The sequence below is a fragment of the Tachysurus vachellii genome, chromosome 3, assembly GCF_030014155.1.
Source record: "Tachysurus vachellii isolate PV-2020 chromosome 3, HZAU_Pvac_v1, whole genome shotgun sequence".
Taxonomy (NCBI): Eukaryota; Metazoa; Chordata; class Actinopteri; order Siluriformes; family Bagridae; genus Tachysurus; species Tachysurus vachellii.
The window spans coordinates 26,256,471-26,268,530 of record NC_083462.1 but is presented as its reverse complement, the minus strand read 5'-3'; the positions used below and the strand labels follow the sequence as shown (position 1 = coordinate 26,268,530).

The 12,060-nt window shown below is 37.5% G+C and overlaps 2 protein-coding genes across 2 annotated transcripts; one reads left to right on the top strand and one right to left on the bottom strand.

The window, feature by feature from the left end:
- The first annotated feature begins 687 nt into the window (after positions 1-687).
- chgb (chromogranin B) lies at positions 688-4,088 on the top strand. Its single transcript, XM_060866492.1, has 5 exons — positions 688-976; positions 1,373-1,419; positions 1,508-1,604; positions 1,765-3,008; positions 3,600-4,088. The coding sequence occupies exons 1-5, from the start codon at positions 694-696 to the stop codon at positions 3,651-3,653; spliced, it is 1,725 nt and encodes a 574-aa protein (XP_060722475.1). The 5' UTR covers positions 688-693; the 3' UTR covers positions 3,654-4,088.
- An 80-nt stretch (positions 4,089-4,168) lies between these two features.
- On the bottom strand, positions 4,169-10,958 carry trmt6 (tRNA methyltransferase 6 non-catalytic subunit). Its single transcript, XM_060866493.1, has 11 exons — positions 10,746-10,958; positions 9,447-9,580; positions 9,253-9,362; positions 8,560-8,651; positions 8,390-8,473; positions 8,170-8,294; positions 6,990-7,294; positions 6,168-6,253; positions 5,584-5,686; positions 5,393-5,479; positions 4,169-4,624 (listed from the first exon to the last, which is right to left on the bottom strand). Exons 1-11 carry the CDS (start codon positions 10,853-10,855, stop codon positions 4,445-4,447), a joined length of 1,416 nt encoding a protein of 471 aa, XP_060722476.1. The 5' UTR covers positions 10,856-10,958; the 3' UTR covers positions 4,169-4,444.
- Between the last annotated feature and the right edge of the window lie 1,102 nt (positions 10,959-12,060).

Genomic DNA, 12,060 nt, shown 5'->3' with positions numbered 1-12,060 from the left:
ACTAAGCCACCGAGCCCTAACTGAGATTCATATGCAGAAATTAGACTTGCTCTAATAACACCATTGTATTAAATTCATAAAGATGGATAAAGATCCCACAGGGATTATTTCAATCAACAGGTAATAAGCAACCGTCCATATGTGCTTGATATTACTCATATTTTTTATTAGTATTAGTCATAATGAGTTCAGGCATGTCATGCAATGGAGGCCTTGGGTGCAGTCAGTGTTCCAGTTCATCCCAGAGGTGTTCAGTGGTTTTGAGGTCAGGGCTCTGTGCAGGAGTTCTTCCATACCAAACTTGGCAAACTTTGTCTTCATGGACAGGGGCATTATCATGCTGGAACAGGTTTGAGCATTATAGTTGCAGTGAAGGGAATACAGCATACGAAGGCATTCTAAACAATTGTGTTATTCCAACTTTGTGACAACAGTTTGGTGAAGAAACACATGTGGGTGTAATGTGAAGGCATACACAAACGTTTGGCCAAATAGTGTAGGTGATTTGAGATAAAAGTTGGGGTGGTATTTAGAGGAACAAAGCTTATTTTATAAGCGTCAGCTGCCACCATGTGCCACCCACGGCGCCCTTGCTTTCAGCCTCAACATATTCAACATAAAATCGCTCAGTTACCATTATTTTCTCCAAGGCTTCATTTTATTTCAAGGATCGAACGAGCTCATGAATATTACATGCCTGCGGGTTTTAACAGGCTACTGACGGATATAAAACGGGCTCCTGCGAGCGCTTCACCAGGCCGTGACGATGGTCTTGGAGACTCCGCCCTCTCGCGCAGAGACCTGATCGTTCCTGCGCTTTTCGAACATAACGCGTCTCGCGCGCTCTGTGGTGTATGCAGGACCCTGGCTTTTTGTTTTTTGAAATTTCGGATCCGGGTTTTCATTAAGGTTGCAGAATTTTTTTTTATCATGAAGCTTCTGTTTCTCTATGTCGTGACTTTGTCCCTTTTGGCAGGTAAGTCATGCCGATTTTTCTTTTTCAGAAATTTCACTGCAGTAAGTGTAATAGCGCATGTACTCATTTCAGCACCACGGTCAGCGTCACGGCAAGAGTTACGCAAACAGATGTGTAGAAAACTCTTGTTTGTATTGCATGAGACGGACCTAAATGTGAAAATTGGAATATTCTTTGTAATACACTGGCTGATGGTTCTTAAATCAAGGGTTTATCAAAAACATCTCTGCTGCTTTCAACTATATTTTCTGAGAGGTTCATATCTCACCTCTTCAGCACTGCAGCTGCTACTTTCTTATTCTGAAATACATGGCCATCAAATGATAAAAAATTACTACTATGCTTTTATTTTCAAATCAATGAAATTTACTAAAACTTTATGATTTAAAACCACAGAAAGCAAGTCTTCACCACTGGGACAAGATGGCAGGAAGAAAGACCCGGTATGGCACACTTGGTCTTAAAATCTGCTGTAAAATAAAACATTAAAAAATATATCAAATGTAAAAAAAATTCTTCTTTTCATTCAAGCTCATTCAGTGTTTGGTTGCAGTCCTTACTAAGGTAGTATCCATACCAGGTGGCACATCTCTGCAACCAGAATGTAAAGACATTCTTCAAAAACAAGGCAAGTGCCATAGTTAATAATGTCATGACAGCCTTATGCATTCACTAAATATCTTAAAATTTCATCTTGGTTTAATTAGTGGTTGAATGTATAGGTTAATATCAGTATATCGCCATATGCTGCAAATACTTTTCTTGTCTATATCAACATGTTACTGTAGATTCCAGGCATGCTCTGCTTATGAAAATGAATGAAGAAACTATTCATCCAGAGCAAGATGACAAAAGTCAAGAAAGGGAGTCAAATGCCAGGGCAGAAGAAATCATTAATGATCTTCTCAAGACAAATGAGAAAAAGCGTGAAGACATAGATGAAGAGCGGAGCCAGGAAGAATTTCCAAATTATTATAAAAGACACTATATTTTAACAAGCAAAGAAAAACGTGAAGACCCAGACTATGATAGGAGCCAAGAAGAATTCCCTCAAAAAAGATACAGTTTATTTTCCACAAAAGAAAAACGTGAGTATCAGGACAATGAGCGAAGCCAAGAAGAATTTCCAACTTATGAGCACAAAAGGCACCTTTTAATGACCAGCAAGGAAAGGCGTGATGATCCTGACTATGATCGAAGCCAAGAAGACTTCCCAAGCTATGTTTACAAAAGGTACCATGATGAAGACAAGGGGACAGAAAAGCAACTATGGAGACCTCACAAATACTTTTACAAACGGTATGATGCTACATCAAATGATGATTTTGCACAACTTAACTCTCAAGAAAAGAGGTTTGTAGAAGAAGAGAATGCCAAACAATACTGGAATCCAATCCAACAATTCTACCACAAGAAACACCACAAACATGATGGTGATTCCTCTAATGAAGAAATGGAGAGTGAGGAGAACGATAAAAGGGTCTCATGGACCAGAGGGTTAGAGGAGGGGTCAGAGGAGAGTGAAGAGAGGGAGAAAAGAATCTGGAAGCCAAGCTATAAGGACCAAAACATGAAGCTTTTTCACGAAAGTGAATTTGAGAATGAAAATGATGCAAACCTCCACCACTCACAGGAGACTTCCAAGCACCTTTCACCTGAGGAAGAAGAAGAGCTAAATGAAAACAAGCACCCTTATGACACCCAAGAGGAGAAGAAAATGCACCACATTGATGCTGAAGAAAGGCAGCAGGAGAAAGAGGCAGAGATGAGATACTTGACCAAGAAACAAAATGAACGTCTACTGAAAGATGGTGAGGTTTATGACAAGCGCAATCCCTGGATTTACAGAGGATACTATCATCCAGCCTGGTATAAGCGAAGTGCTGAGGGAAACACAGGTCTTGTCGGTCCCTCAGAGAAACTGGAGGAGCTTGCCAATGCATTGCGATACAAGATGGGTCTACTGTCTGAAAAGGAGTCAAAAGAAGGGAAAAAGTCTTACCTCCACCAGAGGGCTCTTACTTCAGAAGAGGTAAATTTACCAGTTCAAAACAAAATAAACCCTTATTGCATATTTGATTTAAAAGCATTTTTCTTCTGCAGTGACAAATTGTGACTCTTTATACGGTCAGAGTTTTCATTCTATTGTTGGAATACATATAAAGATGAATCTAACAACATTTATCTAGAAAACAATACAGTATGAGGGTTCTTTTTGCAAAAGGTAATGCATGGCTTAAAGTGATATTTTAAATCGCTCTAATAGAATCTCTAATCAATATAAGGAAGTTTAATGCTTGTGGAACTGACCACACCAAACCCAATAATTACCTCCCAGCTTTAATGACTCCCCAGGTGCCCTAATAAAATAACACTAGATGATACAGTGTGGTCAATGAAACAGAAAGGACAGGTGGCTAGTATCTAGAGCAGGCTTAGAGTATCATTTGTCATACTGACAGACACTTTTCCACCAAATGGGAGCTTTGCAGTAAATATTTTATTGAACAGCAAGGAAACACAAAGGGAATAATCAAACTGTGATATAAACTGCAATCAGTAACAAATGGTTTCCTCTCATCAATTCTTTAGTACAAATGTGTTCTCTCTCCTGTCTCCTCAGCTGAAAGAACTGGAGAAACTTGCCTCTGTGGAGCAACGCGCACAAATTAACTAGTCTTGGTTGAAACGAGAAGTAAATCAAGCATACAAAAAACATCTGAAACCCCCTTATTATGACTTTCCAGAGGCTTTGTGTGATGCTGCTTTGGGCTGCTTTTGGATTAATTAATGCACACTTAACTCAAAACTGTTTTTTTTTAATGTGAAGTGACTGTGAAGGCCTTGTAATAGATGCCTGCTTTAACAATATACAGCTATACAGCCTGAATATGTATTAGATTCAGCTTTATCTTTAAGAAAGTATCATCAGCAGAAAAAGCACAAAAAAAAAAAAAATGAATGCTTATTATTGTTGTTTATCTTGTGTATTTGTGAAATGTAATGTTAAAAAACCAAGAGCATGCCATCTGATTAATACTTGTCTAAGTCTGTATTAACCTCCTATAAATTCCTGTTTGCTATGGTTATATGCATCAAATAAAAATCTTACATTGGGACCAAAAACTTTCAACCATATTTTAATCTTATCAGACGTTATGGTTTAATATTGAGGAAAAAGGCAAAGCTATATTTCCATTAATGTCACATTTTATTGATTATCATCACACTACTACAATGGGTGGTGAGGCTGCAGGTATTCACATTCATGGTGCTTAAAAAAACATGTCAAAGAGCTCCTTGATGAAATACTGGCCCTCAGAACTAAAAGTATGAAAGAAAAGATTAAAAAAACGGAAAAATTATCAACCTAAACAGCCATGTAATTATTGGATTTCTCCATGAAGAGGGAGCAATTTGTTTTTTTCTCATTAAAATAACTTAGACATAGACAATAACTAAATAAGGCTATGCAGAACTGTTACTCAAGCTGCTAATCTCATCTAGCTTGATCCTTTTGGCAGCTGGTTCCCCAGTTTTTCTTGGAGTGCCTGATGTGGTGGCATCTACAGAGACTGTGATTCCAGAGAGCAGATATCCTCCTCCTCCACTCATCAGCAGTACTGGATGAGTTCTATTTGGCAAAACCTGGAGAAAAGTTATAGACTTTAGAAAATGTTTCCATGATATTTATTAAGCATTATATTCCAACCCATAGGTTATTCAAGCACTTACTCAAAAATATAAAATAACTGTAAAAAGGTACATCTGTAATCAGTAGTCTATCTGTGGAAAATGATCTTTTTTTCAGCCTCCCTTTGTCCTGCTAATCAATGAATAGTTGACCAGATATTCTTGAGGATTTTTCCAAAGACCTTCCAATATGATTTGTCCTATCAGTCATCAGTGGGTCAGTGCTTCCACACAGTTCATTTAAGTCATAAAAGATAAAAGTTAACTCAAAACTTGAACATCACATCCATATGAGGTTCACACCAAAACCATTGCCAGAAAACTGGAAGCAGGTCTATTGGTGTATGCTGTACCTTTAAGATTTTCCATCAGTGGAATTAAAGGGACCCAAACCTGCTCCAGCATGAAAATGTTCTTATGGATGAATGGGGAAATTTTTCAAAAAGAAAAAAAAATCCAAACATCTAGTAGAAAGCCTTTCTAGAATAGTGGAGGTTGTTATAGCAGCAAAGGGTGATCAATTTGATATTAATGGCCACGGTTGCCTATCTACCCATAGTTCTGCATATAATACAGTGTTGCAAAGAGCCTGGAGTCTATCCTAGGTATATAGTTCATATTTTTGGTCATGTACTGTATACTCTTGAATGGTGAGAAGCTTACATACAAGACATGGCTTGACAATAAGATGTTACAAACATGATACATTTAAATTATTAATACCTGGTAATGTCTGAGCCAGGAATCAGTCAATTTGAGATTAATGGCTCCACCTTGCTCCCTGAGCTTTGTGTAACATTCAATTAATGTCTGTTTAAAAAAAAAAAAAAAAAAGAATGTGTTAAATATTACAGCTCATACATCAGGATTTGAATTGCAAAAAAATATATATATATACAAATCACCACCATTACCTCTCTGTACTGGGAAAACACTACAAATGGTCTGGATGGTGCCACAAATCTGAGTAATCGAAGCAGCACAGGACAGGGGTGGAAACGGCTGGCAATCACTAACCTAAAGTGAAAAATTCATTCAGCACTTAGACACATGCAAGTTCAGCAATTCAACACAATTCATTTTATGAGCTACATAAAGAATATGGCTGCTAAATATGAAGGTCAGTAAAACAACCTTACAGACATGAAATCAATGCAATAAGAGATTAAACTCTGACACTCAAGATCAAATCCAGAAATATATCACCACTGGACCGTTAGAGTCTTTGGAGTTGAGAAGTACTACAGAACACAACTTGAAATGACATCCAGAACAGGGGTTGCATTAACTGAAAATTTTCTGTCTTTTCCTGTATTTTAAAAGCGTTGATGGAAATCCCGAAGGCTGTGTCATTTTGACGAATAAGAAATAAGCTCTTCAGTCTAAACATGCACAGCATTCATGTTCCACCAGACATGAAACAAGAGAAATGCTTTACTTGCAGAAAATCCATCCTCAGGCACCAGTGCAGTGTGGAACTAGAACACACAGGACTCACCCATCTGCGTTTCGTCCCTCCAGCAGTGCAGCGGCAGCAGCCAGCCTCTTCCTCTTCTCCTCCATCCTTATCCTCTTCTCTTGTGCCTGGTAAATCATAATTAATATTATTATATTAAGCCCAGTGACAAAGCTTTCTGTTGTAAACATAGTGTTTCCTTCATTGTGATTTGATTACAATCTGAAAAAAAAAATAATGCTAAAGCTTCTAATACTATTTAATAATTTGTAAGTATAACTTCAGTCTTTAAATCATGATGTACCATAACCAGTATTTACAACTACATTCCAACAGCAACCCCAGAACAGAACTCCATTTGACTGGTGTAGTATTGCAATGTGAACTCATGAGTGCATTTGATTTAGAGTTGATTTTAGTTTTGGATGAGCTGTAGCGACAGTATAAAAAGGTGCAATCATGGATAGAAAGATTGCCATTACTTTCTGCATATGGAAGATTCAGACCTAGGGTTGCATTTGCATTTTAGTTGTGTCACCCATTGTACACTGCTGTGCAAAAAAAAAAAAAAATGCAAATGATGTGAATCCCCTCAAAGTATGCATGCATGTGCATGATTGAAAACAGCATTTTCTAATCAGCATTTGAATTTGAACAAAGCCTGGAAAATGCTGCTATCGGATAAGAATGATTAAAATGAAGGAATACAAAAGAAGTAAATAAAAAAAATATAAAATCATGCTGGAGAAAACATATTATATTAGCACTCACTGTATAATCTCTGTGACATTATACACCTACATATGCTACAGAAGTGCATGTACATCTTGTATATTCCTCATACACAGAGTGCAGGAGACTCACCTTTTGCTCACGCAACTTCTCCCTCTCCTCCATCTTCTTGGCCTCAGCAGGGTCTGTGCTCACCTCCATGCTCTGTGACTCAGAGCTGCCCGAGGAAGGTGCAGCAGGCTGTTCTTCTGACTGTCCGTTATTTGCCGAGTCTGTTTCTTTCTCGTCGACGTTCAGTGTTCCTGACAGGAGCGCATTCACCTTGCACAAGGGAAACTCATGTAGTGTTTCATGGAAGTGCGAAGGAAAGCCAAAACTCTCCATGCCTGCTCTGACAGGTCCACCACCTGGATACATCTGGATCACTGAGCCATGGCCTTGGAAAGAGAACACGAATGAGAGAGTTTCTGTTATGAGGAAGAAACTTAAATCAGACAAATAATCAACACTGAAAAATGTGAAAATTCAACCTTCAAAATTTATGGATGCTATATCTAAATATAACAAGTGACCACAGTAAAAATAAAAAGGTTGTTATTTTAACTAAAGTGCTGCACATACTGCAGAGTTTTGACGTAAACATTTGGTTCTTAACTGGGTTAATTTGGTTGCAAAATATTGTTTTAAATATTCCAGGCTCACAGTCCAGGTTTAAAAGACATAACTTGCTAATTTGATATACAACCTCCTGATGTTTTTTTAAATAAATATCTGCATATATCTTGCATTATTTACTGAATTACTCTACTAATGCATGACTACAATATGCTTATAAGCATTGTAAGGCTTTTCCTGATTTAAAAGCTTTAGCATGGAGGAGTTGGTGTGAAACGATAATGAACCCAGATGATGAGCTAATTTATGAGTTGCTCAGGAGCTCCTAGTTACACAATTCTGAATTGACTGTATATATTCCTGTAGAAAGGTTATTATTTATAATCCTACTCCCCAGTGATTATAATAATTTCTATTCACACTCTCTGGTATCACTCCAATGTAGAATAGGTTACCCTTTACTTTATCACTTTAGAGACTTATCCAACCATGATCCAAGTTATTAGTTGCCGTTGTTCACCATTAAAACATGATGCAATTCAGAGAATTAACTATTAAAAGCAATCCTGTGTCAAAAGAGAAAAAAAATCACTTCAAAGGTTTTTTTTTTAATGAAATACTAAATGTGATATTATAAATGACATAAATATCACTTGCCAGTCATTTTATGAATAGACTACAGGAAGTCTGTCCTTACCTCCCATTCTCTCCATAACTGAACCAAGGACGAGTCCAGCACAAGTCTCAAACACAATGATCTTACTTCCTGCATGAATGTTCCCCAGAGCCAGCATCTGAGCTAAGGTGTCATACCTCAGGTGACTGCACAAGAAATAAAATGACTTAAGAGAAAGTTACAAGCCATACTATATAAACTTCAGATAACTTCATCCTAAAAGTTTAGTCTGAGGACATACCATACTTTTCCAGGCTCTCTGCCATGGTACATCATTGCCAGTATACGGGAGGTAGGCTTCAGTACTGTGATATTGCTCTCATACCTGAAGACATGTCACTAAGATTAGAAGAACATTAAACAGGAAACAATACTGTCCATAAATAAGGCAGCCATTCCTTTTTTACTTACTTCTTCTTTTTCTTCTTGATGTATTTTTCCTGTGCAAATTCAGTTTTATCCCTGAATGTTGTACTGTTGTTTATGAGCTGCTGAATTATTTCCTGTTAGGCAAAAAAAAACAAAAAAACATAAAATAAATATTTTGAACTTAAAACGTAAGGTTCAATTATGGATAGTCAGCACTTACAAATAAGCAATGACTGCAAAAAAAAACAAACAAACCTATATTTACACTGGTGGGAAAAAAATCGATTTATTAAAATCAAATTTGCTTTCATGCCTATATGTCTTGTTATTATAGCAATGCAGGCAGGTGCACAGTAAGAAAATGTATGTCATTGTTTACATTTAACACAGAAGTATTAGCCTGTCATGACTCCCAACACAAAGAAAACAGATCTGCACTCCTGCCTTTATCTGACTTTGCATCTACATTACTTCTGTTGCTAAAATTTTATCAACAGAAGGAGATTTATGCACCAAATAGAAAAAAAAGAAACAAAAAAGAGCAACTCCATAAAGACAGTTTACATAGCTCAGGCTCAAACCAGGCACAACATGATCTGTGGTGCTGCCCCATATACACAAGTAATGACATGTGAAATTCCTTTTGCGTGTTTTTATCTTTTCAGACTGCTGGAATATGCATAAAAAATGATTTCAGATGCTGGCTGCAACAAACTGTTCAAATAGAACACAAACCTGGCCCTTTAACCCCTGCTCTTTGAGAGATTCAATATCGTCTCTGGTCAGTTTCTGTGATCTGCCATCATCTACAATGTGTCTGTTATCTTGGCCGGCTTCTTTGGCTTCTGCGAAGAGAGAATGACTAACAATAAAGCACAGAGCTTTCTAATGCATTTATCATGTAAACAAGACTGACATTGTGCAATCACCTGTGGAGTTGTCGCCAGTATTTTTTGGCTTTTTTAGCCCGAGGTGTCCTCCAGGGTCCACTTCAAAAGTCGAGCCGTACAGTTCCCCAATGGCTGCATCCAAAAAGATCCACTGTTTCTCAAAAATGATCTTCCTGAGAAAAGTAGCAGGGCTTTAATTGTAATATGATACAGTAACAATCCTTACTACAGACAACAAATATAAGAAAATACACAAACAAACTTCAACTTTGCCAAATTAATGACTGCTGCTAGTCAAACTTTTTAGACTACAGTGGAAGCTAATAAGCAGTTTTTTGACCCACAGTTTTCTGCTCAGTGGGGCGTTCAGTCAGACTGCATACAGAAGTAAAAGGTTTTGTAAAGCGTGTAAGGCTGATGTAATGATCACAACAGAACGAGTGCTCTACATTAGAACAGTGTGGTGGCAGTTTTAATCTACATGTAAAAAACACAGTCAGAAACAGAGTTGGTGGTAAAAGCAAAAAAGTAAAGATGGTATTTTATTTTGCTGCAGCAAAAGGTTTGTTCCATACAGTGCAGAGTGCCAAGTCTACACAGTGATGAGGCAAAGTTTAGTGATTCATCTCTCCCTTTTGTACCCTAGGTGTGTGCTTGTGTGGCCTGATAGGTGTGTGTGTTGGTATATGTGTGTGTGCATTTGTGTTTAAGTGATCTCCTAATCACCTCAGCAAGGTGATCAAGTACATGCATACACACACTCCCTTAAAGTTCCCATCCTTTCAGCACATATAATATTTATAACAGTGTTCTCTCTCCATAATCCAACACACAGAATTGACTATGAAAGCACCATATAAACACTCACGATATTTAAAATTTCCACTACAATAGGAACTTTTACACTTACTCCTGAAATGGACATTAAACCATGACAGTGTTGTTATGTCAGTGTTACAGAGCTGAAAACTAGCTACACATTTATGACTCTCTCAGGAATAACAGACACAATCGCTTCATGGAGGGTCGGCATTTTGAAGGATGTTTGTGTTATTCTTAACCAAGTCTTGATAAAATGCAGGGGGGGAAAAGCGTTATTAAAGCTTTACGCAGACTACAGTTTGGTGCCTCTATAGTTAGCCAAACTAGCTAAAAAATAAACATCAATATAACCTATAGCTAGAGGAACTGAGTAAACAAACCGAACCCTTTTCCTTATAAAGATAAACAATGTATTGTTTATACGTTGCTCGTGTTATTTATAGCAGCATTAGCATCGTTAGCATCGTTAGCACCGTTAGCATCATTAGCATCATTAGCATCATTAGCACTACTCACTTTTTCTTCACCACCTGAACTGATTTGTAAACATCTCCTCTTTTCAAAACCACATAATCTCCTTCGATTATTCTGCACTCAGCATCGCTGTCCACCACCGAGACCGCCATTTACACACTGACTGACCAGCAAAAATATTATAAAATGAAAAACATTCAGTGAAGAAAAAGTGCACACTGCTTTCCTGGAGCGCAGGATGATGAATCGATAGCACCGGTATGATCAGGCAGGAACACAAGCTGATCGCAGATAAACTGTTCCTCCTCGACCATGGTGTTTCTGAACTTTATTGTCAAAAGCACGTCATAGCATTTCTGCTGCAAGGCGTTTTAAACGCTCTTGAGATTTATACAGTTGATGTAATGAAATAAAGTGAATAAGGAGAGGGAGAGCAACGATGATCCCTCTACCTGTAGTTCTATGTGGACAACGTGGTGCAAATGACACGTGTTTTTTTCTGAAATGTGAGTCGCCATCTTACCAAAAAAAAAAAGGGAGCCACAAAACTGGACAAAAACTTTTCGAGTTTTTGTATGCGTTAATATTAAGAATGTCCTAAGAGGCCACATACATCATCAGGTGTCCACATACTTTAGGTCACATAAAGTATATATTTCTTAGCCATACATTGTGTGTGCAATGTTAATATGAATTAATATATATATATATATATATATATATATATATATATATATATATATATATATATATATATATAAAGCTCATAACAAAACTGATATTATGAGACTTTGGAATTACAAGGTTTTGTTTTGGCGTACTTTTTATTTTGATTTTATTTTTTTTAGCAAAAATATTGTTAATATTATGTTTTAGACAAGGCTTTATTTTGCCACATATACTACAGAACAGTGAAATTCTTTCTTCATATATCCCAACTTTGGAATCTGGGGCCAGAGCACAGGGACAGCCACAATAAAGCACCCCTGGGGAAGAGGGTTAAGGGCCTTGCTCAAGGGCCCAACAGCGGCAGCACTAACGCTTGAACCCCAGGGTCTTGACCACTTGAACCACTACTCAAATATCACTGAATACATATGTGACAAATAAAGGCTTCAATTCTATTTATGTTATGTGCAACAGATAGTTTTGCATGTTTTCCCAATGTCTTTGTGGGGTTCCTCCCAGTACTCCTGATTACCTCTCAAAAACATGCTGGTAGATGGTTTGGCTCTTCTACATAGCATCTAGGTGTGAATAAGTGGTAATATGGGTACATGGTGTCGTATAAAGAACTGGTCGGGGTGTAATCCCTTATGTCAAGTTTTCCCATGTAAAGCAGTTACTGAAGATGAAT